General features: G+C 60.2%; 7 protein-coding genes across 7 annotated transcripts; all 7 read right to left on the bottom strand.

Annotated features, from left to right (window-relative positions):
- Window positions 1–1,767: 1,767 nt before the first annotated feature.
- Window positions 1,768–5,658, bottom strand: LMXM_31_0270 (conserved hypothetical protein; the record flags this gene model as incomplete). Its single annotated transcript, XM_003877818.1, has 1 exon — window positions 1,768–5,658. One exon carries the CDS (start codon window positions 5,656–5,658, stop codon window positions 1,768–1,770), a length of 3,891 nt encoding a protein of 1,296 aa, XP_003877867.1.
- A 1,404-nt stretch (window positions 5,659–7,062) lies between these two features.
- LMXM_31_0280 (conserved hypothetical protein) lies at window positions 7,063–7,767 on the bottom strand (the record flags this gene model as incomplete). The annotated part of the gene is made up of 1 exon (XM_003877819.1): window positions 7,063–7,767. The coding sequence occupies one exon, from the start codon at window positions 7,765–7,767 to the stop codon at window positions 7,063–7,065; it is 705 nt and encodes a 234-aa protein (XP_003877868.1).
- A 1,273-nt stretch (window positions 7,768–9,040) lies between these two features.
- On the bottom strand, window positions 9,041–10,072 carry LMXM_31_0290 (conserved hypothetical protein; the record flags this gene model as incomplete). Its single annotated transcript, XM_003877820.1, has 1 exon — window positions 9,041–10,072. The coding sequence occupies one exon, from the start codon at window positions 10,070–10,072 to the stop codon at window positions 9,041–9,043; it is 1,032 nt and encodes a 343-aa protein (XP_003877869.1).
- A 1,033-nt stretch (window positions 10,073–11,105) lies between these two features.
- LMXM_31_0300 (conserved hypothetical protein) lies at window positions 11,106–13,391 on the bottom strand (the record flags this gene model as incomplete). The annotated part of the gene is made up of 1 exon (XM_003877821.1): window positions 11,106–13,391. The coding sequence occupies one exon, from the start codon at window positions 13,389–13,391 to the stop codon at window positions 11,106–11,108; it is 2,286 nt and encodes a 761-aa protein (XP_003877870.1).
- A 1,030-nt stretch (window positions 13,392–14,421) lies between these two features.
- LMXM_31_0310 (conserved hypothetical protein) lies at window positions 14,422–19,389 on the bottom strand (the record flags this gene model as incomplete). Its single annotated transcript, XM_003877822.1, has 1 exon — window positions 14,422–19,389. One exon carries the CDS (start codon window positions 19,387–19,389, stop codon window positions 14,422–14,424), a length of 4,968 nt encoding a protein of 1,655 aa, XP_003877871.1.
- A 1,116-nt stretch (window positions 19,390–20,505) lies between these two features.
- LMXM_31_0320 (hypothetical protein, unknown function) lies at window positions 20,506–21,258 on the bottom strand (the record flags this gene model as incomplete). The annotated part of the gene is made up of 1 exon (XM_003877823.1): window positions 20,506–21,258. One exon carries the CDS (start codon window positions 21,256–21,258, stop codon window positions 20,506–20,508), a length of 753 nt encoding a protein of 250 aa, XP_003877872.1.
- Window positions 21,259–22,967: 1,709 nt separating this feature from the next.
- LMXM_31_0330 (hypothetical protein, unknown function) lies at window positions 22,968–27,698 on the bottom strand (the record flags this gene model as incomplete). The annotated part of the gene is made up of 1 exon (XM_003877824.1): window positions 22,968–27,698. One exon carries the CDS (start codon window positions 27,696–27,698, stop codon window positions 22,968–22,970), a length of 4,731 nt encoding a protein of 1,576 aa, XP_003877873.1.
- Window positions 27,699–27,746: the final 48 nt, after the last annotated feature.

A 27,746-nucleotide genomic window follows, 5' to 3' on the forward strand; every position in this document is an offset into this window, starting at 1 on the left:
CTGGATGAAAGATGCGGTGAAGGGTCGCTGGTGCACGAGGCTTCGTCGCCAGTGGAACGTCTTTCCGTCATGCCATCGTCACTGGCAATGTCGGCGTCCTTGCACCATCTCCGGCGACGAGCGGGATAGCAAACGCGTTCGGGTGTACCACCATGCGAGCGTATCAGTGAGGCGGCTCTCGTGCGTTCACATTACGTGGCACCGTTCGCCACCCCCGCACCGCTATTGTGCTGCTGCTACGCGGGTGGCGGAGAGGGGAGGGGAGGGGGCATGAGAGAGGGAGAGGAGCGAGGGCAGGCTGTGAGCCCTCTGCTACCGGGAGAGACTGCCATCTGGGTTTCCTTTTTTTCGTTCACGTACGTCCCTTTGTGGAGTCAACACCCACACAATATCCAAACAAAAGGAGAAAGAAGGGGGAAGCAAGAACACGGACGGGCAGCCGGAAGTGACGACACCTTCGCCACAGACACAACAACGCCCGCATCAGCCCCATAAGGACAACGATACAACACCTCGCCTCCACATATGAAAAAAACAACATCAAAACACAATACCTACGAGAGACACGAAAGAAGAGCAACACAGGACACATGCCGCGATTACAGACATACCAATACAGACTGTACCACAGGCTTGACTGGCGAGCAGGAAGAAGAAGTACAGAAACGTGTCGACCTGTTAAAAAAATGACCAGACGGAGTGAGGCCCGCTTTGCGGGTTAGGGGGGTGGCCGAGAGGGGCGAGAAGAGTGCGGGCAATGTTACGCGCTGACATGCATGAACGACGGATGTGGAGTGCCCGTGCAAGAAATGCGCCGCCCATGGTCATCGTCATTGCCACCTTTGCCTTTTATCTTGGCATGTAACCGCAACCCCAACTCATCCCCGCACTCATCGCGCCTGTTCACCCGTTCACCCGACGTGGGCACTAGAATCACTTTCAACTTCACGGTGAAGCGCACGTGCCCGCGTCTGCGAAGAACGCTTCATCCTACCTCGCTCCCTTTCCTCCCTCCATACATACCGAACCCTCTTTGACCGTCAAAGCCGTGCTTGCTTCTCAGTCTACAGATATTTAGGCCCCATTTCACCTCTCGGCTACTGAACATACCACTTCAGCGTACACTTACGCCCACGTACGCATACGTGGTCGCCGTCCTACGACTGATACACGTGCTCCTGCCCCTGTCCGCCTTCCCAAACCCTGTCCTTTGACTCTGCAGCACTGAAGGCAGCCGCGTCATCGCACGAGCACACGCCAAGGTGCCCTTGGCCAGACAGTCGGGGATTGCAGGCTCGACAATGAAGCCGGCGCACGCGTAAGCGAGAGAGAGCCCACTAAAAAAAAGAGGAGAAAACGAAAGCAAAAACGTCCTTTCAGCACCTCTGCGCACACATCTCGGCGACGGCCTCGGCACATCTTCGGTGGCACCTCAGCTCCAGGAGGAGGGATCGATCCCCACTCCCCACGCACACACACATCCCTTGCATCCTCGCCGCTCATGCCTCGCCCTCTCTGCTACTCAGCATGCTCTAGCTCTCTACTACCGCCGCGACCGCTCAGTCTCTGAGGTAGCACCCGTGAACGCGTGAGAGTCACCACCGGCACGCCTCGCCCTCGCACACACACACAAGCTGACGCTGCGAAAAAAAGGGGAGACAAACGAGCATAGGGGCGGAGAGGAGAAAAGATGGTGCACCTGTGCCCGCGCTGTGCTGCTGTTGTGGCGCACAGATGCCACTGTCAAGTTGAGTGGCAGCGATGTGATTACAACTCTGCGACCTCGTCATCCTCGACGCGCGGCTGCTCCTCGCCGATGGGTGGATTTTCTGCAATGTAGTCGTCACCCGGCTTTGCTGCTCCGCCCGCCTCGCTCGACGCGGAGCTGGAGCCAGTCACCGACTCCGGTACACGCTTCTGCTCTCCAAACACGATACCGAACTTTGTCTTCACCGAAGACGCCGTGGCGTCGCCTGTGGCTGCACCGCTCGCCGTGCGCACCTTGGACGCAGAGAACGGCACGCCAGCCTCCGTGCGACTGCCCTCTCTGGCTGTCTTCTGATTTTCCTTTGGTTTGCCGTCACGGCCGTAGCGGATGCCCACGGGGCTGTCCGGCCGCTTCGGGTGATACTTAGCATTGTGGATGATGCGCTTGTACGTCACCTCCACGTACACGAACGCAGCGAGCACACACACGACGGCCACAATGAGCACGATGAGAATGGCGGTGGCCGACTTTGGGGCGATGCCCGACTGGGTGATGACAGGGTTGTAGGTGTCCGTGTCGAAGCGCAGGGCGGCAGAGATGCCGCGGCTCACAGGGACAATGTACAGCAGCGTCTCCTCATGCTCGCTCTTCTTCACACGCTGCGAGGAGTGCGTGGAGTTGGCCGCCGTGAAAGCGTAGGTGACGAACTTGATCGCTGCGCGAATGATCATGGGAACACGAATGCTACTTCCAGAGTGCAGCAGGGAGCCGGGAATGAAGACAAAGTTGAAGGGCTCGGTTTCGCTGGTATTGGCATTGGTGTGGTGGGCAATGCGGCGATAGTTGAGCGAGGAAGCGTATATTCCCCACGGCAGGTATGCGTCCGACTGGCCGGACGACGAGTTGATCTCCGGGTGCATCCAGGTCTCCTCTTCTCCGCGCTGGGACTTGGGGGCGTTGTCGCCGTCGAGCAAAATGTTGACATAGCCGTTCGCCGAGTCGCCGGCGAGCAGGCTCGACATCACCTCCGACGCGTGCACGGACAGCGTCAGGTACTGCAGCTGCGCTACTGTGTAAGAGTTGTTGCTAAGCATTTCGTCATCGATGATGCCCTGAATCTCGTCTTCGTTGATCTTCTTGGTCTCCTCGTGGATGCGGGGGAAGGAAAACATGACCCAGTCCGTCGTGCCAAACGTCCGCTCGTCCGCCACGGCGCACATGGACACCGTCACCTGGCCCTTTTCGTTCTCAATGGTGGATGTCATGTTGTCCAGATCAATGTGGGTTCTGTCCGCGGTCGGTGGCGTGACGCACACGCTCGCACTTGTCAGTCGCTCCGGGACGCCGTAGTAGCTCTCGCTCTCCTCTTCGGTTGTGTCGCTGCCAGAGGGGAAGGCGAGGGTATCGGCGCTGTACGGCTTTACTGGAACCGATGATCCCAGCGGATCCGGCACCGGCCAGTACGCGCTCGGACGGCATATCTGCGTGTCGAGGAAGCGCGTGTTGAGCTCGCTGATGTAGTCTGTCTGGTTCACGACGACATCGAACACTTGCCCGCTCGACAGCTTCACAGATATCGCAAAGGTGCCGACAGGGTAGGCGTCTGTCGACTCGGACGACCCTACACCGTTCACACGCGCGGCAAATGTCACTCGCAGCGCGTTCTTCGGGCTTACCGAGGTACTCGCAGACTTGCCGGAGTAGCCGTCGTTGACGATGGAGCCCTCAAAGTCGGAGGCGTTGTAATCGAGTGCCTCAAACGTCATGAGTGCCTTGTCGCCGCAGTCCGTCTCAAATCCGCTCCCGGTACCCGTGCAGCTGGTCATCGTCCCGGTGCACATCGGGCACTCCACCTTGCTCGGCGACGTCCACGTCGAGTTCAGTAGCGTCGTGGAGACAACCTTGAGCGAGAGAGATGTGATGTCAGCAGCCGTCTTGTTGGCCTCAAAGTACGGGTAGAGCAGAACGGAATAGCGATACAGACGCTCCTGAGTGTCTGTTCGTTTACCTGCTGAGTACTGAATATCGGAGCTCATCTGCAGCAGTGAAGCGGTAGCGTCGCTCAAAGGACGCGCGACAGCGTCGACGATGATAATATTGTGGATCTTGAGGCGCACCTCGTAGGCCGTCTCCGAGTGCACGATGCTGGCCAACGGGGACGTCCAGCTCGCCGGCTTCACCGACTGCGAGTACACGGCGCCGACCAAGTACGTGCCGTTGCCTTCCAGCCGGAAGGTTGGAGAGCCGTCTGGCTGGCGCAGCGCGCGCAGCAACTCCACCGACACCTTGCCCACCCATGTTGCGTCGCAATCATTGATGTACAGCTTCCACTGCACAGACGGTGTTGCGTTATTGTACACGTTATTGTTGTCGCTCAGCGTCGGCGTCATGAGAGGCGCGTACTTGCACGGGTCCACGCGGTACACATCGCAGTGACGGTGGTTACCCCCAAACTTCTGGTAGTAGTTGTCGCCCGACTTGTATGCGTTGGACTCTGTGTTGAGGTGGCCTTTCAGCGCATCCAAGTCCGTCCAGCTCCACATGTCGGCACCCTGACCGGTGATCGCCTGCTTATCGAGGCATGAAGGCTCAAAGGAGACGTGCAAACCGTCCGGGACGGAGGTGGAGTTGAAGAGCCCCTGCACGCTGGTCTCCGTGATGGGGTGGAAAGTCACAAAGCGGGCAGCGAGGTTGCCGATCGTAGTGTACGCATGGATGACAAGGTCGCCACCCACTGTGAAGTCAAAGTCGATTCCGTCCACGGCGCGGACGTCCTTACGCGGCGTCACAGCGACACCTGTCTTATTCACGTCGAAGAGGTCGAGCGCCGTCGGGCTGGTGCGCCACGCGGCTGCGTCGCAAGTGCCGCGACACACGATGGCGCCTTCCATAGCGTAGTAGATCTCGTCCTTTTCCTCGCTGACGATGGAGATGACCACCGTGCCGGCGCACTTGGTGCCCTCATTCGAGCACGTCAGCTGGAAGTCGAAGGAGTCCATGGCATCGCCTACCTCGGTTCGTGAGGGGGTGTAGAGAAAGGTGCCCGTGTCGTTCCACCGAAGCGCACCATGAGCGGGCTCCGTCAGCGTCGCCGAGATTATGCCCGAAGTGCAGAACATGCCGGTAGCAGCGGCACGAGCGGAGAGGTTGAAGACTTGCTCGATTACGATGCCATCTGAATTCAGAATCAGTGAGTAGTTGTAGTTGCCAGGGCACTGCATGAGCGGTGCAACGGTCGTTGTGGTCGTCGGCGGCTCGACAATCACCACCTGTTTTACCAGACACGAGGCGCTGCCGCAGCTAACAAGGACCGTTGCCGTGTACATTCCAGACAAGGTGTCCGTTTTATTCGCGTTGAAGACGAGCGCCTGCAACTCGTTGACCATCTGAACAGAGAAGAGCGAGTGGGCATCTAAAGACGGGCCTGTGACATCGACGATATCCAGCATGGGATGGTGGCAGCTGGAAGTATAGACTCCCGCGGTGAAAACCACTGACACGCCGCTCTCCACCAACGCGTCGCCGGGGCTCTTGCACGTCATGGACGGAGCAGGGGTGGACGTCGTCGTTCTCGGCGAGACACGGAAGTACACGCGCGACGTCCCACCGATGGGCGTGGTGTGATTGCACGTCACCGCGAGGTCCACGTACGTCGTCCGCACGTCGGAGGTCATGTCGGTGGTGGCAGCCGTGAACTCCATTCTGGATTCATGCACGTCTGGGAACGTGACCCTGTTGCCTTGATCATCGTCAACACTGTACGTGAGAATACCGGCAATGCACTCGGCCTGCAGCGCACCGACTTTCAGCAAAACCGTTGTCGTCTCCCCCTCGGTCACCCGGAAGACGCCCACGTACGTGATCTTGGCAGCATGGCTCAGCACCACGGCGAACAAGGCGAGCAGGGCAACCACCGCCGCACAGCGTCGTCCGCGAGGCAGACGAGTCATGATGGAGAGAAGTGCGTACGCACACGTGTACGTTCGTATGTGTGAGAAGGGAAAGGCTCACGCGATAAAGTCGGTAGAGAAGAAAACTAAAAGAGCGAGACCGTCGGCACCTCCCCAGACCCACTCGCGCATGCCCCGGCACGCCCACACGCACCGAGAACGCTGAGAACGCACTCTTCGCCTAAATGAACAACAGTCGTACAAACACTTCACCAAATGGAGCAGCGACAGCAACGGCGCCGCCTGCACACAGGTACACGAGAGAGTTGGCGTATGTTGGCGCGCAGGGAGGGGGAGAAAGAGCACGGGGAGCGAGATGGCCCTGTCACTAAGCTGCCTCGATGCGTGCGACAGGGGAACACCAGGCGAAAACACGAGATGAGCGACGACGGAACAACAAACAGGCGGACAGAGGGAAATGGGAGAGACGGAGAACCACAAATTACGAGAGAGATGAGCGAAACAGAAGGAGATGCACGCCCGTGCGTGCACGTGAAACACACGCACGGAGTCACTGAACCTGCGCACAAGCTGGGAATAGGAGAGACAGAAGCACATGCAGACAGAGAGGGAATGCGAAATGTAGAGAGCGGGGAGGAGGGGGTGGCGCAGTAGTCCGAGGAACAGAGGAGGGGAGGCGGGAAGAGGAAGAAAGGCATTTATGTGCAGCTGCAGTGCGCGTGTCACCCGTGCAACGACAGGAGAAATGGTGGATGCTGTGCACACATAAAGAGCGAGCGGTGTGGCGCAGGAGCATGAAGGGGTCAGCTCAAGCAAACACGAGCTGTCTCGCTCGGCTGCCGCGGAAAGCACAGCCCATGAACGCGCTTTGCGATCCTGTTGCCGGCTGCATCACTTGCAGGTGGCTACTGCAAGTACGTCTGTCGACGATGAAGGTGGATGGAGGAGAGGAGAACAACGCCCCGCCATCACCCCTCGACCCGGCCACCCGCACATGCGCATTTTTTTTCCTTCGCTTCTCTACTGCACACTTATGCGCACACGGTCACAGTGAAGCAGCTGGGCCGTAGCATAACCGGTTGTAAAACACGGCAGAAAGCGGTACGATCAACAACAGTGACCATGGCCGGAGAGACGAGGTGGGGAGCCGTACACACAGAGAGAAAGGGGGGAAGAAGGGAGGGAGGTTTGAATGCGCGCGCACAGCGCCTTTCCCTGCATAACTCGCCGCTCTCGATGGACCTTGTCAGTTGCCTGTCGCGGGCTCTCTGCGTGTATGCGTAATGAGAGTGCAGAGGTGCTGCGTCTATGCAAAAGGGAAAAGGAAAGCGCGCGCCAACGTAGTCAGCTCACCTGCGCAAGAGTAAGCGTGAGCCGACCGGCGTGTGCGTGACGGCAGCGTTGCGGCGAGTGCCGAAAAAGGTGGGACGCCGACCTCACGTGCTACACCTCGAACCCCGACGACTCCATGCCGTTGATCATGACAGAGAAGTTCAGCTTCACATAGCCGTCGAGTGGCCGTGCGTGCAGCATCACCTGATCGTCGCCAGTGCACAAGAAAGAAAGGTCGCGCAGCACCGGCTTCTCGCGGGTGAGAAAGCTAATCAGCTGCTGCTTCGAGGTGGTGCTCTCCAGCTGCATCATGGGCACCTTCCTTTGGTGGTAGCCACTCTTCATGGGAATAAAGCATCGACCGTAGCCAATGATCGACTCCCCGCTGCCGAGGAGTTGAGTGTCGTTGCCGTCAGCGCCCCTTCCGGAGCTCCCATTAGCGCCTTCGACGGTGTGAAGCGTAATGACTAGCTGCGGCCAGCCGAACGGGTTCGTGCTCGTCAACGCGAACTCGAAAGGTGCCGTGAAGCTAAAGTACGGGATGGGGCCCTTGGCGCAGTCGGACAGCTGCGTCACCACCTCAGCGTTATTGCTGTACGTGGGCACAACGAGATCCTCGTCGTCTGCGGCCGCGTCCTCGCCGTAGTCGCTGTTGCTCTCCAGGAAGGCCCAATCAGGGCCGAAAAAGAGCTGGGTGCGGGCAAACATGGACCCCACCTCTACGCACTCCGCGCCCTCCAGCACGCCGTGCACCATCACCTGAAACCCCTTGCCTTGCCGCAGCGGCAACGTAGCAGGTGGTACTTTCGAATTCATCGTACTTATCGACTCACCGTGCTGGCGTGTCCTTGACCGCACAAAGAAGAGAGAAAACCCAGAAGGGCGACATGCAGGGATGAGACCGCAGCAGGAGCAAGATGTAACGGACCGCCCAGCCTCTCGCGCGGCACTTCTCTCGTGAAGATGGGGGGGGGGGGCTGTGCGAGGTCGCTTACCGCACGAGGCGCGTCGAGCAAGTGTCAGCCGCAATCGGAGTGTCAAGAAGGGAACGAAATGAGTGTTGGGGCAGGCAAGAGAAATTCAGCGGCGGTAGTGAGAGTCGCACAAGGGAAAAATGCACCGCAGGAGTAGAGAGGCGCACACCAAGACGAGGTGCGCAGAGTTAGGGCAGTCGAAACGCGATCTTGAATGACCCCGCTCCCGCATCACAACAACTCCCACTTCACCGTGCGGACCAGCGAGGGTGGGTGCGGTACACAAATATTGCCTTCCAGAGGCGGAGCCGGTCCGCTCCCGAGAAGCACATCCTCCCATACATCCACACATGTATGCTTGCATCATGTAACCAAAGATGTACAAGACAAGTGACAGACAGCACAAGAGAAATTTGCATCTAGTTGAAGGGAGGAGTAGTGAACAAGAAGAGACGGCACACCCACGTCGAGTCCGTCGCACGCACACACACGCATGCACGCACGAGCAGGAGAGGAGAGAAAAAAATGTGTGAGAGAAAGTCGAGCAGAGGAAAGGAGCGAAAGGGTAAAGAGCCCGGAAGCGGGTTCGTCCGGTGTGCATACACACACACATCTTTCCCCCTCCACCGAGCATTCCTTTCCCCCTCCACCCCCTCCCCTTCGTCTTTGCTCTTGTGCTCGAGTGTGTGCCATCTACAAGGCAGTAGGCGTCTATCTGTGTGTTACGTATAGAGATGTCTGTGGGAACGGGGGCGCGGGGGCTTTGTGTACACTCTGAGGCCCACGTCGTGGCGCCTCCTTTCCGTGGACCCCACACGGATGGACGAGGATGTGGTGGTCAGGAAGAGATCTCGTCACCGCACAGACAGAGAGAAACAGACGGGTAGGACACCTACCCACAAAACAACAAAAGAATATGAGAGAAAAGAGATCGAGCACCCGCATCACCCACCACGCACAAACGGCAACGACAAGAATAACCAAAGTGACCCGGCACCGACAGACACCCCTCCTCCCCTCTACAACCCCGCGGCACCGGCAGTTCTACAAGTAGAGAGGCAGGTCAGCAGGAGAGAGCGCGCGGGGGAAGGTGCGCCACTCGAGTCCGAGGTGCTCTATAAGCGCAGATAGAGCTGCAACGTATCCCAGTAGTAAGCGGCAAGAGAAACCACCACCGCAGCCGGGAGAATGCAATGGTAGAAGCAGCGAATCCACAGCCGTCGCCAGGTCGTGGCCCGCCGCACCGGTCCGCTGTACGCCTGCAACACGGCCTCGGCAAACCCGGCGTCGTTCTCCAAGCTGTCTCTTCCCTCCGCAAGGGCGAAGGAAGTAGCCGCAGCTGCGTGGCCGCCCTTGCCGCTGCTCCTTGCGGAGCTGCCGGCGGAGCGGAGGAGGTCTCCGTAGTAGACACCGCTGGCCCTACCTGTGAAGTGGTCCCCATCGGTGCTCTCCTCGACCGGCAGCACAAAGGTACGCACATCGTCCGCGTCCGCAACGTCTGTCACGCTGCTCACGCTCAGCACCGCCCCGCCGGGGATAGGAGAGGAGCTGCCAAGGTGCAGCGAGCCTCGCCATGCGTCGGCGGCGCTGCTAGGACAAGGGGAGGGAGAGGGGTGGCTGAGCTCCGCGCCTTCGTCGACGTCGGCGACGCTGCGGAGTGAGAAGCGATCGCGCGAGCGGCGGATGAGGCGGTGTGCCACCGGCCGCGCAAAGGTGATGCGCTTGTCGTGACGCCCCTCCACGCCGCCGCCGGGCTCCTGCCGCGCATCACGCAGGGCGCTCTGCATCTTCTCAAAGGCGCCAAAGAGATCGCGGAACGTCTCCTCGCTGAGGCGGCTGCCGTGCTGAGCGAAAAAGTCCTCCATGAGGTCGGTGCGGTGCTCCGCCATACGCACCCACCGCGGCAGAAACGCGTCCTCGTAGTCCTCGGCGGAGAGCTGACCGCAGCGGTACTCGATGCGCTTGCAGATAAACCCCTGCACAAATCTATTCATCGCCTCCACCGCCTCCCTGCTAAAGCTGGGTAACAGCGGCGGCCACGCCTCCAACGACGTGCACAAAAGACCCACATCCACTTGCGAGAGAGGAATGCAGGGTGACTTGCTCAGCCTCCCCTGAGCATTGACATCGCGAGTGCAGAGGCGCATGGGAACACGAACCGGCAGAAGGGCCGAGGCAGCAGCGAGCGAGCTGATGGGATACTCTTGTGTCGCCAGCACGCAGGCAAAGACGTGCAGTCACAACCCATACACCGCACACCAGCAAAAGTGGTGCTCTATGATGCACGGCGGGAAGAGGGAGAGGCGGAACAGTCCCGTTTGACGTGCGGTGCGCGGCAAGCACGGCCGACAAAAGGAAAGGATGTGAAAAAGAATGCGCAGTGGGCGGTGTGGTGCTGCTCGCTGCGTGTTTTCTCGTCGATTCGGCAACTTCAGAGAGAGGCAAAGCGAGAAAAGGGTGACATAAAACAACGAAGAGAAGCTCGTCTGAGGATGGGCAAACGGCTGAGCGAGGATTCACTTCCGAGTGCACATACTGCCTGCATCTGCCCGCCGCAGGCCTGTACCCAGCCAAAGCGACGAGGAGAGCAGCTGCATTGCCTGACGTGCACTGTGTGCGTGGACTTTGCGCAGGCGCTGCACGAATACTTTATGCCGATAACTTTTCGGCACTTCCTCATCTGTCGCCATCGTCATCATCCAATGTGATTATTTCGGTGCTGGACCATTTTCGCGCTTGCCTTTAGCTACCGTTCCGTACACACCACTAGAGAGTCCTCATCGCTTCCTCCACTGCGCGGTAGCTAAAGGGCGAGGGCTGGAGGGGAAGGCTGAGCCAGGCATTTCTCACGCACAAGCAGGCGAAGACACAGGTACGCACACCTGCAGCGTCCAGAGATGTTTTTTTTTCGTTATCACTGCTATCTACATCCACCCGACAGTCGGCCGACCTGTGTTGGCGGCTGTGGCGGGAGGCCGCGGTCCAGCGCGCTTCGGAACATCAGCCATACAAAAGGAAGAACCAACAGCAAAAGAGAAGCACAAGACGTCATGGTGTACATGGGTGCGCGAAGCACTGCCAGGGAGGAAAAGGCCACTACGACACCAAAGTGGCGAGGCAGATGAACACACAGACACGCGCAGCAAGGGAGTGGGTGTCTTTCCATAGTTCACCAAGCCATCACCCCGTGGTCTCCTTCACGCGCAATGACTCGTAAGGCAGAGAAGGTAAGGGTTTGCGTAGCATTGCCCGCAGCTCCGAGATGGCTGCGTGCACGTTCGCCGTGGCAGGAGACACCACCGATCGGGGAAGACGAGTGCATGGGAACGGCTCCTCAACGGTGCCAGCCGGCGCAGATGCCACTCTGTCTGCCAACTGGGGCTGCGTCTCTGAATGCGGCGCGGCCGCAGTCGCCTTCCGGTCTCTGGGCACGTTCCTTTGCGACGCCGCTGCTGCCCCGCCAACAACGCCGTCGAGGCTGGTCAAGAAGAAGCCCTTGCCATCCTGCACGCTCTCCGCCTCCTCCGCCGCCTCTTCGTCGCTCATCTGGTGCGGTGAGGCCGCACCCTCCGTGCGGAGCGGGGTGGGAGCGCGAGGCAGCATGGGTAGACGCAGCGGTTGGGGTGGGGGTCCCCACTGCGCCACCGTTCTTCGCGCTGCAGCCGACCGCCGAACGCCGCCGCCGCCTCGTGACCTCGAACGACATCGGTCATGGGCACGATAGACGTCCATGAACTCGGTGTAGGGTGGCAGCGTCACAAGCGGCACCGTATCGTGCGCGCTCGGCTCAGTCTCTCGAAACGCCGAGGAGTAGAAGTAGCGCGTCGGCTGCTTCGGCAGGGGTGGTGGCGTGGTTCTCGGCGTTTGAACGTGGATTCGGTAGCAGTAGAAATACTCCTCCACCGTCGGCAACGGTGGCGAGACGCCTTCTCGACGATGTGTATCCTCACTCATTGGGCAATCTGGTTCCAGCGTTTCCAGTATGTTCGACACCGCAGCCAACGGCGCGGAGGGAATTGTTTTGTGCGACGAGGAGGCACCGATCGACGCTGCACCCGCCACCTCCGTCTCGGACATGTCCGCCTCGCCCACCGGCTTGGGGATGTAGCGCGCCCAGCTCTGACGGTGCCACGTGTCCATCATCTCCGGCAGTGTGCCCGGGTCAACGCTGTTCGTCTGGGGTAGGGGAAGCGCCGCGTAGTACGCCTCCACAACGGCCTCATCTAGTGCACGCTGCAGCTCAGCCTTCTGATTCGGTCGGCGGTCCACCAGCGGGTTCTCGCCAACATCGACGCGGCGCAGTGTCTGGTGCAGTGCAGCCAAGGGTCGGAGGGCCTCGACGTGTCGGAAACGATTCCCTGTCAGGCTCATCACCTGCAAAGACGGGAAGGGGGCATGCCGCGGGCCGCTGTCGCCGTCACACACACCGGTATCCAACGGGGGCACAGAGGAAAGTCGATTTCGCGAAAGGTTCACCTCAACGAGTGCCGGCATCGTGCCCAGTGCGTAGAACACATCCGGTGAGGAGAGCTCGTTCGACTCCAGCGCGAAGTGTGTAAGGCATGCCAGGCCGGACAAGTTTCTTGGCAACGTGCGCAGGCCATTATGGCTGAGGTCTAGCTGCTGCAAGGCGCCGAACGCCTTCAAGTGGACTAGGTGATCTGCGGGTATGTGGTTGTAGGCGAGGTCGAGCGCCACAATGGTGGCACGCGAGGAACTGCTCGACTGCGACACCTCTGCCAGTGAAAAGATGTTGTTGCACACGAGGTGGACCACCTCTAATCCAGGAAGTGGAAGCACATGGCCCAGGCGCAAAAGGTTGTCGCTCAAGTCCACTGTCGTGAGGTGCGTGAAGTACTGCAAGTCCTCTGCAATGCTACTCGACAGCTGCGATGACTGCAGCACCACATGGGTCACCTCCTCCGGGTCTTCGGCTTCGCACGCACTCAGCAGAAGAAAACCGTCCAACACGACCCCATCCTGGTTGCCCACCACCCGCGCTTTCTGCTGCGCCTCTTCGCTCTCGATGCGCTGGAGGGTGCGGCGAAGGCGGCGCCGCTCCTCACGTGTGGCAGTGTTAGGCGGCTGAGGAAGTCGGAAGTAGCTGCGCATGTTTCGCTCCAGGGCACTGGCGTTCTTCAGGATGCGGAAGCCATGCGGGTGCACGAGGAGGTGCGGCGGCAGCAGCGAGCTGCCGAAAGTGGACGCCATGTCGTCATCGCTGCCTAGCACCGCGAGAGGCGGGCACACAGTTGCCCAGGCATTGGACGTCAAAGTCGCCCCTGCAACAGACTTGACCGGCACTGCAACGCGCTCCTTACCACCCCGTGGCCCAGGCTTATGTGTTGACCCGCCGTCGACCGCCTCTGCATCTTGTTCGGCCAAAGCAAACGGCGGAGCGCTTTGAAGTACATCGGGATGCTTTGGAAGCTCCCTGCGCGCTCCAGCCTGCATCGCACGGTCCATGGTCGCTGCGCGCTGCCGGGGTGGGAAGAGCGGTCAGCTATGCCGCGCCAGAGGTGTGCCCGCCGCACAGCGGCCACCGAGAGGAGCAGAGACACGTGTCGTTTTGCTGGTTTCGACAAGACGAAAAACAAAATGGGGAAAACCGCTGCGGCTATGACGGCTCACAGGCGCTGCGTGGCCATGAGAGCAACGCGCGTAGAGAGGGAGGGAGTATGATGAGGATGGAAACGAAAAGGGGGTGAGTGAGGAAAGATGGGGTTGCAGGCACTGGACTGAGCGCGCCTCCTCCCCGCAAGGGCCCGTGGTATTAATGGTCTGTTTGCGGTTCAGAGGCAATGGAAAAGGGATACAGGTTCAAACGTGAGAAGGGTCAGAGGAGCCTGCTCCACCGCTGCGCTGGTCGCCAAGTCATCCACCGCAGACGGCATCACGCATCATCTCTCCTCGCCTCTTGCTTTTCCTCTTGTTGCTACACGCGGTAGTATGTAGAAACACGCGGAAGCTTTCCGCCTCCTGGTCAGTGTGTCGTGTCCCACCCATGCGAGTCGTTGAGACCTTAGATGGGCTTTTTTATGCTTCACGGTTGCTGTTATACATCCAAGCGAGAAAGACGGAGAGCAAAGAGAGCTGCGCTCCGACAACGCGGAAGGCGTCTGTGGCCTCTGCCATCGTCAAAGCCGGGGCAACGTGAGGATGAGGCTGGCTGAGGTGGAGGCGGCGATGGTGGCGGGAGCAACGGACAGAGGAAAACTAAAAGAAGGGACTAGCCATGACAGCACGACAACCCGCACACACGCACGCGCACCGAGAGGCGGTGGGGAGGAGAGGGGAGCAATAGCACAAATGTATATATATATAGAAAAGAAAAACGTTTCTCCTTCCTCCGCTCCCTCGGACACGCACATCTGCACGTGCACATGTGCGCGGTTGTGCACACAAGTCCACACCCACGGGTTCTTCTACAGCGGAGTGCGTGTGAACCTGCCACGCAGGAGGAGCTGGAGGGCACGCCGCCGTGCCATCGCCTAGACTAGACGGCTCGGTCTACTTCATCAATCACGCTGGAACGTCGTGTGTCCGTGCTTTCCTTTCGGGCTCCCTCCCACACTGCCCCAGGGGCACCGGCCGCCATCACGCCAGGCAGCACGTTAGCAAGCGACTTGCCGTTGGCCTGGCAGACCCGCTCCATGTAGTCGGTCTCAATAAAGAGCTGCGGATCGGCGCCGTGTTTCGACATGCTCTCCATCACCTTCAGCGCGTTGTTCGACTCACCGAGCTTGTCAAAGTAAAAGCGCACCATGAGAGCAAACACGTCACCGATGCGGAGGGCGTCTTGTATGAGATCATGATCTGGGCTGGAAGGGCGGCTGCGTTTGATGATATCAGAGCAGGAGGCGATGACGCTGTCCGCCTTCGCCTTCTCCGCGACAGAGCCACGGTCGGCGACCACCATGGAGTCGACCGTCTTCTGCGCCTTCACGAACGCCTTCAGTACCTCGACGCGCCGCTTCAGCTGCTCCACCTTGTCGCTGTCTATGTTCGCCTTGCCTGCTGACCCGCTTTCGGTCATCGCGATGCAGTCCTCCAGCGCACGCAGCGCCTCGGGGTAGTTTCGGTTCTCGTCGATGTGCAGCTGCGCGCACGACTCATAGAAGACGAGAAGATTCGTCCATGCCTTCGCCTTTGTGTAGAAGAGAATGATGCTCTTGTAGATGCTCGCGTCGGTGCTCCAGTTCTGCGACTGCAGAAAGTTTGCGGCCATGGTGTAGATCTCCACGTTGCGCGAGTGGTTTGCGAAGAAGATGACCTTCTCTGTCTCTCCGCCACGCATGAGCATCCGCATTGCCTTAACGCGATCGCCAGCCTGCGTATACTTTTTGCACGCCAAAGAGCAGCTGCCCTGATCTTTGGCGATGTGGGCCACCCGGCGCAGCACCGCCTGCCTCTCTTCCATGGAAAGCTTGCCCATGTCGCTCGTCATGGACTCTGCCATCTCCTCTGTCAGAGTGACACCGCGTGTCTCGCACAGCTTCAGCGCTTCATCAAAATGTTTCGCGAAGAGGAGCATCTCCACCGCTTTCTGGTAGTCACCCTCGCTCTGGAAATGGTCCGCCATGCCGAGGAAGACCGCTGGATCGGTGGAGCCGTTGGCGAAGGTGGCGCTCACCTCGTGCAGGGTCTCATACAGACCGCCTCGCACGCAGGCATCGAGGGCGCACTGCACGGCGCCGATGCGGCGGTACAGCTGCACGGCCTTGTCGTACGCCTGCTGCTTCTCTAGCGCCATCGCCGTCTCGAGCATCAGGCGCTCGTCAGTGCTCTTTATCGCCAGGTTCACTACGGTACCGTACTGCTCCGTCTTCCACGCGACGCGAACACCACTGCGGTATGCGCCGGCAGCCTGGTAATACTGCAGCGCCAGCTGAGCGTTGCCCTGTCGCTCGTACAGCTGCCCTACAAAGTACGCGGCACCCACTGGATCGGGCTCTCCTTGGTCGTCGTCTCCGCAGTGCATCGGCGCTGCCGCGGCAAAGGCTTGCTGCTGCTGGAAGCGCGTCTTCGCCTTTTCCATCTCCTTATTCACGAGTTGCACTGCACTGTCCAGCTTTGGCGGCGTCAGTGAGCATAAAATTCGAACAATGTTGTACACATCCTCGCCAGCGTGATAGAAGCGCAGCGCCTCCTGCACATTGCGGCGCCGCTCGCTGTGCTGCGCCCACCACAGCAGTAGCTCACGATTTTGTGGAAAGGTGGCAGCAAAGGCGGACTGTCGCTCATCGCGCCCTGGCTGGGCCGTCGGCGCGCTGGCGCCGGCCGACGGCGATGGCGACTGGCTCTGCGTCACCATCAGCTGCCGGAGCTCGTGCATACGGTTTGTCTGGAAGAAGATGCGTGGGACATCGGTGCCAGCGCACTTGGCGTTGTAGTACCACATGATGGCGGCATCCATGTTCTGAAGGCTCTCCATGAACTGCGCGTACTTGTACGCGACCGGCCGAATGCGGGCGCGGTCAAACCGCTCGGAGTGACGCTGGGCGTGCTCAAACTTGCCGCACGCCATGTACACATCGGTCAGCAGGTCATACCGCTTCGACTTGCGTAGTAGCTCCTCTGCCTCCTCAGTCATGCCCAGGCCGAGCGCCAGCGTCGCCAGTTGCACGCCTTTGTCGTCTGGGTACTCCTCTCTGGCCTCTCGCAAGGCACGTGCGGCCACGCAGTCCTCCATCGTAGCCAAGCACACCGCCGCCACGTCGAGGCGCCCGCTCGTCACGCACAGGCGAGCCAGCCCTTGCCACGCCGCCGGGTTCTTGATGCTCTTGACGCACCGGTACGCCTCATCCATGTTGCCGATGGTCGCGTAGTAGCTAAACTTCATCAACGCTTCCCGCACAGCCACGTCCTTATCCGACTTTAGGCCCTCAAAGTCGCGCAACCGCTTCTGCTCAATCACGTAGTCCTCCGCGTTGCTCGGATTGCCGTTGATCTTCACAGAGGCGAGCAGGAAGTCGGGGATGGTGAGGCCTACCAGACAAATTTGATAGCGTCGCATCGACGCAACGTTCTGCACGACCAGCCCGTCGTGCGTTGCGAACAACGTGACGATGTTGTGCGCGCGCTGGGCAACGTAGTTTGTGGCGCCAACGGACCCGCGGCGCGCGTCCTCCAGCTCAGCCTTTTTCTCTGCGTAGTTCTCCATGTTCTGCAACGCCTCGGGGAAATTCTCCTGGCCAGCTGGGCGATCGGCGCTCCCGTTCTTGTCGTTGATGCCGTCCGTACCGGCCTTTGGCGTCGCCACCTCTTCTGATGCCGCCTTCTTGTCATCCATGTGGATCTGGTATGTCTCACAGGCAAGCAGGATGTACTCGAACTCGCCGATGGTGCTCGTGTTCGGCTCTGGTGTGTTCCAGTAGACGGAGTTCGGCATCTCATTGCGGCTGCCGAAGTCAAAGGACGACATTTTGTCTGTGTCGGAGTCGTACACCCAGATGCGCGTATCAGGCAGCGCGAGGGGTCCCAGGCTGGTCATCAAGGCGACCCGACGGCCTTGCGCGTTCACACGCGCCGTGGACACCGACACTTCGAGCGCATTGGTGTCTTTGGCGGCAAATGGCCCCGCTGCTGGTGCGCCACTAGCAGTGTCCGAGGGAGTTGGCTCTGATGCGCTGGGAAACGTCAGCGGGCGAGCTGGCCCGACTTGCTGTAAATCGCGCGACGAAACCCGGGCGAGCCGCAGGTAGTTCTTCGACGACACCGCCACGAGGTAGTCGTTCATAATGTCTATGATCACTGGGATGCCTTCGGACTCGGTAAAAGTCATCTGTGCGATGGGGGCGAGCTGCATCGTCTCGAATATGATACGGTTGCCCTTGACGTAGATGAGGCCGTCGCGGTGTATGGCGAAGGCAGGGCTCGTCGTCATCACAAAGTTCACGAACGTGAATTCGGATGCGACCTCGTTGATGATGTATAGGTCGATCTGCGACCCGTTCCATATGGCGATGTTGGGGAACGCGATGGAGAGCCCACGCACGTTCCCCTTATTCTGTAGCAGGCACTGGCATCCCGTGACACTCTCGATCACCACCATGTCCGACGAAATCTGCGTCACCGCCGCGACGCCGTCCCAGGAGCGCTTGCGGATGATCTCGTGCAATACCTGCAGCTCCGAGCCACCACGACACAACGCCACATCGCCAAAAGCCGTGAAGACAACTCGGTCGACGCACTTGCCAACCTGGTGCACCGCTATCGCCTCCCACTGGCTTGCCACCCCGGCAGCCGCAGCGAACGGGGAGTTGATGGTCGTTGTTTCCCTCGCCTCTAAAGCATGGTGGACTGTCGACAGGGACGCAGCTCGGTGCTGAAAAACCGCCAGGACGCCCTCCACGGTACCGACCGTCAGGATGCCTTTGGCAGCGAAGGTCGCCAAGGACGACACGTGCAGGTCCGGCTGCGGGAGCATCAGCACATCCATCGACTCGTTCGAGAGGTCTAAGACGCGCACGCGATCATCGTCGCAGCCGAAGGCCACGACACCAGGCGACGCCCACACCATTGACATGGTAATCCGCCCGCCCGTCGCGGCAGACGTAGTAGCCGTGGTGGAGGGAGCCGATAGCTTACGCCGCAGCATCGAGCTACCCTTGATGCCTTCGCCTACACGATACACCTCAACCATGCAGGTTGTGGTAAGTGTAACGAGGGTGCGGCTTGTGGCGTCGTAAAGCACGGACACAATTGCCTCCTGCTGTCTTACGCACGGAAAAAGCTGTTGATCCTCGTTGATGGCCGCTAGAGAGCTGCTGCCGTCGGCGAGAAGGAAGCTTATGTCGTCATCGCCGCCCTCTGCAGCAGCGGCAGCGGCAGCGCCATCGTACGCATTGAACGCTGTCGGAGAGTGAGCGGCCTTGCCAGGGACGTGAAAGATGCCCACAACTGGCTCACACGCCTGGACGGACCAGAGGGGCTTCAGCTTAAAGCTGACGCTCGTCTCGGTGGGGGTCTGCTCCAGCATCCACATCACCACGTGGCGCTGCTGTGATGCGGAGACGAGATACAGACCACGCGTCGACCACTCCGCGGCCAGCACTGCTCCGGCGCCGTGTTCGCGAACTGCGCCCTCCACGTCACTTTGCGTAGCCGCCCTCGCTGCAATGGACTGCACAGCGGTGAGTGCGGCTGCCGCGGTGTAGTCCTCACCCAAGGCAAGGCTGCTCACCGACGGCATCGACCACAAGCTCATCTCCCCGTTGCTCCACCCAATCAAGAGAAGCGCCTCGCTGGGGTGCCATGTCAATGCCATTGGCTGATGCGTGCATCCCGTCGAGCCGGCAGGCTCCGTCACCGGGGTCAGCACCTCACCTTCACTGTTCGTGATGAGCACTGAGGGCGGATTCACCCACGCGGTGGCGAGGAGCGGCTTGCGCTTGTGCGCTGCGATGAGGTGCTCCTTCAGCTGCCCCTCATGGTTGGGAGTGTTTACCACGAAAAGAGACATGAGCACGTGGCACTCGCACTGATCCGTATGTGTGTGAAGAGGCGACCAAAGATCAACGGAAGGTGAGGCGGTGATGCGCCGACAACGCTACTCGCAGTGTCCCAACCTAAGCGCAGACACCGGTGAATGTAATTGCCAATGCGTTGTGTCCGTGCGACTGAGAAAAAGAAAAAGTCACACAAAGAATACACATAAAACGAAAGATGGGCGGCACACACGCACACATACACACGCACCACTGCACACGTGCAACTCGTTTGGTATTCGGCACAAGACAGGAGGTGGACGAAGAGTAAGTGAACACAACGCGAGCAAGGAAACGGCAGTAGCAGAAAAGGGGGAGTGGCAGCAGCGGAGGCGTGGCGGTGTGTCGTTGCAGTGTTGCCGCGTTGTCGCCGGTTCACTCTGGCTCTTTCGCCACAAACAAAAGATGATGTGGTGATGTATCTAGTGCGCACAGTGGAGTGGGAGGTGTGAGGTGTCCGCCTGTCTGCTTCTACTGGGGGGGGGGGGGGGGGGCTCACGCATTCAACAATAAACGAGCGAGCCGGAGGTCGACAAGTGCGCAAGGAAACAAGCGCTAACGAAGAGAGAGGCGGAGGCGGAAGAGTTCCTGGCACAGAGATGGCATCCAAGGCAGATGAGATGGGCAAAGGTTGCGAGAAAGCGTTGTCCTCTCGGGATGCAGCATGCGGCGAATGCCGCGCTTGCTCAGCACAACGCGCATATGCAACGAACGAGAAGCAGAGGAGGAGTCGTTCCTGTTACTTTTTCTCGTGTATGTATGTCTGTGTGTGTGTGTGTGTGTGGGCAGTGCAGAGGCACAGAGATCAGCGACGGTGGAGAGCTTTGCGAGTCACGACAAAGAGCGTCGAGGAACACTACAGAGGTAGGAGCGGAAGCCAACACATCCGAAAGTGGAGTCTAGCAAGGAGACAGCGGGGAGCAGGCACGCACGACGAGAGCGACGGGAGGGCAATCCAGCGTACAAGAGGCATGAATGGCATTTCAAATGCACAAAAGAAAATGCATACAACGTGGTTCAGCGATAGACAGGGATGCTTGAAGGGTGCGAGCGGCTTGCCCGTAACACTCCTTCTCCCTCTCCTCTTCTAGCTACATGCTCGCCACAGATGCGGGCGCGCTCAGCAGCGGAAGGGGAAGATGCGCGGCAACAGCGAGGCGATAGTGCCTCGTCTTGTCCTCAAGCTTGAGGGGCAGCGCCCGTGAAGTCGACGGGCCTCGATAAATCCAGACAGCACTGCGAAAGCCGCACGCCTCACTTGGCACCCACTTCAGCTGCCCCCCTATTGGTGGAATACTGTACTTGCGCTTGCCCTGCCGCGTCTTGAGGACGGCCTCCACAGGAGTCTCACTGCTCGTGAGAAACGTTCCGTGAGCTGACAAATCGTCCAAGAGCATCGTGAGTGCCAGCGTGCCGGTTGTGATGATGCCTGCACAGTGAGGGGTGTGCGAGAGGACGTCCCTCACAACGTCCGTGCGCTCGAGCGCCTCGATGTTGTCGTCTGCCGAGGTGCCAAGGTGACGGCGCACTCGTCGGCACATATCGAAGAAACCCACAGGCTGAGAGTCAGCAAAGCGCAAGATACGAGCCTCATCCAGTGCCCGAGTGGCAGCGTGGCAACCTGATAGCTTCGACGGCGATGGAAATAGCGAGGAAGCGCCATAAGTGGAGGTGTAAAAAGCATCGGCATCATCATAGAAGACATGGCCGAGCACCTTCCACATGTCGTTGTTGGCGTTTGGGTAGTAGAAGCGGATGCTCTTCCTAACGGGAGGGAACGTTCCGCAGAACAGCACGCGACTGTCAGCATGCACAACTGGACCAATAGGGTGATCTTCATCCATCACTGGCCTTGTCTTGGCAGATACGGCAGAGGGGGGCTTGGCTGCAGCGTCTGGGGTAGAGACACCAGCAGCGCCTTCGACGTGGCACATTGCCACAATGCTCTTCGCCGCGGCCAGACGCTTCGCCGGTGCGCGGGAAGCCCCCTTGACCCTTTTCAGTGTCGAGTACGCCATAGCAAAACGCAGCAGACTACAGACGGAAACCGGCGTACGCGCGCGCACGATGTTTCAGAGATACGCTCAAGAGCGATCTACAGAGCTTAGCGTTGCCGAAGAGTAGTTTGGGCTACTGAGGTGATGCGTCTCCACGTGTGCGCGTGTAGCAGACGGGGAACGTTTCGGAGGGGCGGTCCGCCACCCATGCCCGCATTGTGTGATGGTGAAGGGTTAACAGAAGGAGAAGAGGTGACACAAAGCTGTTGGTGGGGCACAGGCATCATTCGCCGAGGAGGCGGTGCAAGATCTGCCGTACCTGGCTCACGGTGCTGCAATACAGCTACATAAACCCACGTACGGTACTCAGCGAGGGACGGCGCACTTGAGATGCTGTTTAGTTTCACAATGTGCCCAATCACCGCCATGCAATACAAGTCCAAGTCCGCTCTACCCCCACCCGGCCTGCAACAAACATCATCGTGTGGGGCAAAGCAGCGCAAGGCACGCGCGTTGCAGCAATGCGCCGACCCAGTCATCACAGCACGGCCATCTGCCCTCAAGCACCACCCACCCGTCACCCCGCCGGTCGCCGCACAGCCGCTCCCCCCCCCGCACCACCAGACAGCCAGGGCCGGGTGGGTTACTCTTGAGACGCGGTGACACCTTGCCGAATCATGTGGATGGCACAAGCGTGCTCACGGTCGCCGGTCGCCCCGACGCAACGCACATCCAGGACCCGACCGACGGCATCAGCAGCGATACGTCGCTCTGACCTCCAGCACGGCGCAGGCACCTGCGACCCTGTCACCACCAGAGGTGGTTCGGCACTTGGCAAGGGATAAGGGGGTCAGGCTGCTTGGCTTCGCCGCAGAGAGGGAGAAGGCGGGGGTGCTGGGCCCTGTGACGCCACGCACGGAGGCCTCCCCCTTTCCGTCATCAAAGGCCGCAACGTGACAAGCACGAGAGAAAAGGAGACTAAATAAGTCGCCGCTCGGCGGCGAAAAGGCAGGCGGTGCGCCGCGTCAGAGAATGCGAGAGAAGGCCGTCGAGGCCCGCTGCAAGCTGCACACAAGCTTCCAGCTCTGGAGCGCAGACGAAGGAGCAAGAAGAACGCGCGAGCGGAGCGATGCAGCTGTCCGTCCCTGGTAAACTGCACACAGGTAGACAGAGAGACACCCACGCCGTCCTCCGCGACGTGGATGTCGGTGGGAGTGAACTCCTTTATCCTTCCCGTGCGCACGAGAGGGAGAGGAACAAAGAGCATGCGACAGCGCTGAAAGTGACCCACTCGTCAAATATCGGTGTACCCACCTCGCACAAAAGAAGAAAACGGGCCCTCATCGTCACGGCTGGCCAAACGCGCGCTCACATACATACATACACAGATATACACATGCGAGCCTACACATCTACGAACGTGGCGAGGATGGCGGAAGCACGCCATCACCGTGCCTTTGGATGAGGTCGGTGGCTTCGATACGCGGGTGACTCTTCGTTGTAACTCATACGACACCCTCATAGCTTTAACCCTGACACATCGCCTCGCAGCGTCATCATGTCATGTCTACATCATCGTTCCACTGAAGCCTGTGGTAGCGACGCGTGGAGTCAGGATTGCGCATCATCGTCGACTTCTTAATGGCCAACGGTAAGGTGGGGCTGCCCTGTGCACTCACCGGAAGCGGCCGCATAGGATCGCGGTGCGCGTCCGGTTCTCTTCCCAGGTTGGAGAAGTCGGAGGTGTTGCTAGAGTCGCCGTCGGCGGCGCCATCGGCCAACTCCTGCAAGGAACGCATGTGTCGCGACTTCGAGCTCTCCGGCGCAGTTGCCGTTGCAGTCGCCACCGTGGTACTGGGGGACGGCGCTGGTGAGCTCACCATACCACGGGTCTTGTTGAGTTCATCTCTGCTGATTTTCAGCTGCTTCTCGAGGAAGGCGACCGTTTCTTCCTGCGCTGCAGCGCGTCGCTCGGCCTTGGCGAGTTTGTCCTTGATGGTTGAGGTGCTAGCAGGGTTTTCCTTCTTCGCGAGAGACAGCTTGAGCTGCGCCACGACTGCAGACTGCTTGTGCAGCGCCGCAGCCTGCTGCGCCGCCACAGACTCTACATCCTGCAGCTGACGACCCGTCAGCTCACGGTTCGCGACAGCGCTGAGCAAGTCCACGTAGTACATCTCCAGCATGCCGTAGTAGCCATTGATGAAGGCAGCGTGCAGCTGCGACAACCGCCTGGCGTCTTCACGCGCGGTAGGGAGGGTGGATGCCGAGCTCCGACTCTCGGCACGACCTGCGCGGGAGAGAGAGAGGGCATGTGCGTCGCCCAACACGCTCTCTGAGAGCCAGGTGAACGCATCCGTCGCCGGCGTGCCCCCGCACATGTTCACTTGGTACAATCGCCCTCGCAGCTTGCGCGTCTCCTGCTCCAACAGCACAGCACAGCACGTGGAGTGCCACGCTAGAAGAGCCTCCAAGCTGTTCGTCATGCAAGTCTCAAACACATCCCAGTTCAGAGGAGCTTCGCCGTCCGCAAGAAACTGCCCGGGGTGCCTGGATCGGCTCCTCTTCGATCGCGACGACAGCGCTGGTGAGCGCAGCGTCGTCGCTGTCTCGTTTTCGGCTATGAGCGTGTCAAGACGCGCGATTTTGTCATCTGACAAGCGGCGGGCCCGCGGGTACTTCGTCAGAACGCAGACAGAAGCCAGCAAAACAAAAAGCATGCTCGACACGCGGAGATACGGGGTGAAGTACGCCTGACGCCCACCAGCGGCAGCAGTCTCGCCGCCCCTCGGTGCATGCACCGAGGCTCCGCTGAACGTCCACACGAGCTTTCCCGGCTCAACGCTGCTCTTGAGCAGCTGCGCAAGGGCGTCCGCGGAGCTCGCGTTGAGGGGCAGCCTGCGCAGCTCTTCTTCGACACCTTTGCGCACGTCAGCGCAGACGTGTAGATTGTGCTGCGTCACCTCCAAGCACGCCTCCGTCGCGCTGTCAGCCATCGCCGCGTGAAACACCTGACGCGCCTTCTGCGCCATTTCTTGATGGATTGCCTCGGCACCTTGGAGCTGTGCCGTGCAAACGGTGACTTGAGCGTCAAGATCGCGCACTTGCGCCTGATGGCGCCTCAGAAGCGCCTCGCTTTGCATCCGGCAAGCCTCGTCTCGTTGACGCAGCTGCGTCGCCGTGCGCCGTTGCTCCTCGATCGCGGCCTCCTCCTGTGCCTTAACGTGCTTCGCAGCCAGCAGCTGGGAGGCCTCGCTGACAGCCGCTTGAGTCGTAGCCGCACACTGCGCTGCGAGTCGCTCCTCCTCGAGCCGCCAATTGCTTGTAGAGATACGCTGCTGTGCTTCCCGTTCCTCCTCCCGTGCCCGCTGCGCCGCCGCAGTGCTGTTCTCACGTACCTTGACAAGCTCCGCGGTGCAATCCTCGCGCACGCGCTTTAGCGTCATCTCGCACTCCGCCTTAGCTTGCCGCCGTGAAGCATCGCACGCAAAAGCGCTTCGCAGAGCTTCCCGCTGACCTTCCTCCAGCACCCGCTGAAGTTCAGATTCAGCCGTAGCCGCGCTGCTGTTGAGAGCAGATAGCTCCCTAGAAAGGCGCTCCGTGCATGCAGCCTCAGCCTTCTGCGCTGCAGCGGTGCTCGTGCGGCGCGTCTCTTCGCCCAGCGCCGCCAGTTTTGCCGCACACCGCTCCTCCGCCGCGCGGCGCTCTGCCGTCTCGCACCTCAGCTGGGTGCTGCGCAGCTGAGCCGCGCAGGAGGCATCCAGCTGCGCGCGTTCGGCGCTAAAGGAGACTCGGGCCTGCTCAGCAGCATCCGCGCAGGTGGCCACGCGCTTCTCAGCGTCTGCCTTGGCGGCAGTCAGCGCCTCTTGAAGACGAGCAAGGGCGCTGGCTGCGCTATCGTTGAATACAGCCATATTCATCTTCAGCTGCTCGCCGCACGTCGCCTCCACCTGCTGCACTGCCGATTTGACCTTCTCCAACGACGCGGTCTCCAGCGCGATGCGTTGACCGGCGCACTCCTCTCTGAAAGAGGTCAGCTGTCTTGCATGCTCAGCGTCCAACGCGCTGCGTGTGTCGCGCACACGCTGCTCGCACTCTTGCGCGGCCGTCGCCAAGCTCGCGGCGCACCGCTGCCGCTCTTCCTCAGAGTTGCTGAAACCCGCAGCGAGGACAGCGGCAGCGCCAGTGGCCCCCTCCCGAGCAGCTGCGAGCGGCAGCTGGGACTCATGGCTCTCTCGTTCGCGCAGCACCGCGCACCTCTCCTGCTCGGCGAGATCAGCTGAGGAGCGTGAGAGGCTCGCATGGCAATTAGCGACCTCATCACTGCACTCGCGAAGCGGCGCGCTCACCTCCTTTGCTGCTTCCTCGTTCGTATTCACGCGCGACGGATTCGACTTGGTCGCGTAGCTAGTGCAGTTGTGAAGCTCGCGCTCCAACTTACGTCGAATCGATGCGCATTGCTGCTGGCACTCTGTCACCCGGCCCTCGCACGCGGCGACCGCGGCGGCAAACGTTGCTGCACTTGTCCTCTGCGACTCAGCAGTTGAGACGGCCCGGTTGTAGAAGGCTTGCAGGCGAGGGAAAGGCCACTGCTGCAGCTCAGCGTCCATGGCAGTCTGCCGAGCACGACGCGCTGGCTCCGCAGCCCCTGACGTTTTATCCACCTCGCCGCCTGCCGTCCGTGAAGTGCTCTCCACAGTCACCTGCGGCGTTACCGAGATGTCTATGAGGAGGCTGCCAGCGCGCAGCGCTACATCGACTCTCCGCGTTGCGTCGCCGTCGCCTCGCAGCAGCTCCCACACGTCATCCTTCGCCAAACCCTCAATCTCGTGACGGTGCGCGTCCAGCAACGACGGCCACAGCGCGCCTTCCAAGCGACGCGCGTGCGCCGTTCGCACCTCGACGTGCGCAGCGGCGAAACACGGGGTAACCTCCGCCGACATCGTCGACTGTGTCTTCTCGATCCTGTTAGAGAGTGGAGAGCTGTTAGGGGTTGTCGACGGGCTCGTTATTGTTGCTGTCGAGGTGGAGTGGTTGCGCGGCTCCGGTGTGTCACCAAGAGAGTAGTAGGCGGAGATGGCCACTCCCCACAGTGAGTGCAAGGGCCTCCACAACCAGAGCAGGGCTGGCGAGGCGGCGCGCGTGGTGACTGAGGTGCGATTCGCCTTTACTGCGGCCACCACAGAGGACATGTTGCCAGGGGTCGCATGCAGCGGATTCAGCGAGGTGGAAAACAAGGCCGTTGGCCCGCCAAGCCATCTATACAGCGCCTGCAGGGTACGGCCAACAATGAACACAGGATCAACGACGAGCTGCACCAGGGAGCGCGCCACCGACGCCGCGAGAGTGATAACGGTGGTGAGGCCCCACCCCTCGCCGCCCTCCGTGGCGTTCAAGAAGATGTACCGAAGCACCGGATGCACCTGCCGATGGATGCGGAGCAGCGTCGCGTGCACGGGATCCCAAATATATGCCTTGGAGGCTGCCAACACCGAGTCAACGAAACGGAAGACACTGGGAACGCCAACGTAGCTGAGCACGTTCCACAGTGCTCGGCGCATGTGCAGCGCCACCTGGCGGTGAAACTCGGGCACAAGCCGGTCAGGCCACCCCCGTCTGCCAACGGTGCCGTCGCGCATCCGCGGCCGATGAGGCGACGCGGCCCCGCTAAAGGCAAAGTATGATGGGTTGTAGTCGGCTGAGGCCGACACGACGAAGGAAATAGCGCAGAGCACAGTGAATAACACAATGCCGACGAAAAGTATTGTCTTGATCAAGAAGAGTAGAAAACTCACTTCGGCGCTTGTCGCCGCTGCCGTGGGGGCCTCCATTTCATCGAAGACACTGCCGCGGCGCGTGGTCTTGAGGAACAACGGCGTTTCCAGCCACGTACCTTCCTCCCCACTGGTCGGTGTTGCGAGAGCCTGCGACGAACGCTGGTGTGTCGTCCCCACCTTGGATGCGCCGATAGATTTGCCGCTGTGCTCGCTGCTGTGACTGACGCTACTCAAGTGAGGAATGCGAGGCGGCGTGACGTGCGTCGCGACGTAGTCTTTGATGCGAGAGGCCGCCAGAGCTGCGGAGCCGTACAGCTGACTCTCTACAGGCAACTCGTGCACCGGTGTAGTGCGCTGAGACGTCTTCAAGCTGCTGTTGCGGCCGCGCTTGGCTAAGCTCAGCTGACGTGCATACTCACGATCGAACTCTGGCGCGCCGCGAGTCTCTATAGTGCTCCGGTGTGATGAAGAGGTGCGCACCGATGAAGTGCGATGTACACTCTCGGCGCGCATATTTTCTTTTTCTTTTCGGGGGAGGGGGGCTACAATTTGTTTGTGTAG

Source organism: Leishmania mexicana, chromosome 31, assembly GCF_000234665.1.
Source record: "Leishmania mexicana MHOM/GT/2001/U1103 complete genome, chromosome 31".
NCBI lineage: Eukaryota > Euglenozoa > Kinetoplastea > Trypanosomatida > Trypanosomatidae > Leishmania > Leishmania mexicana.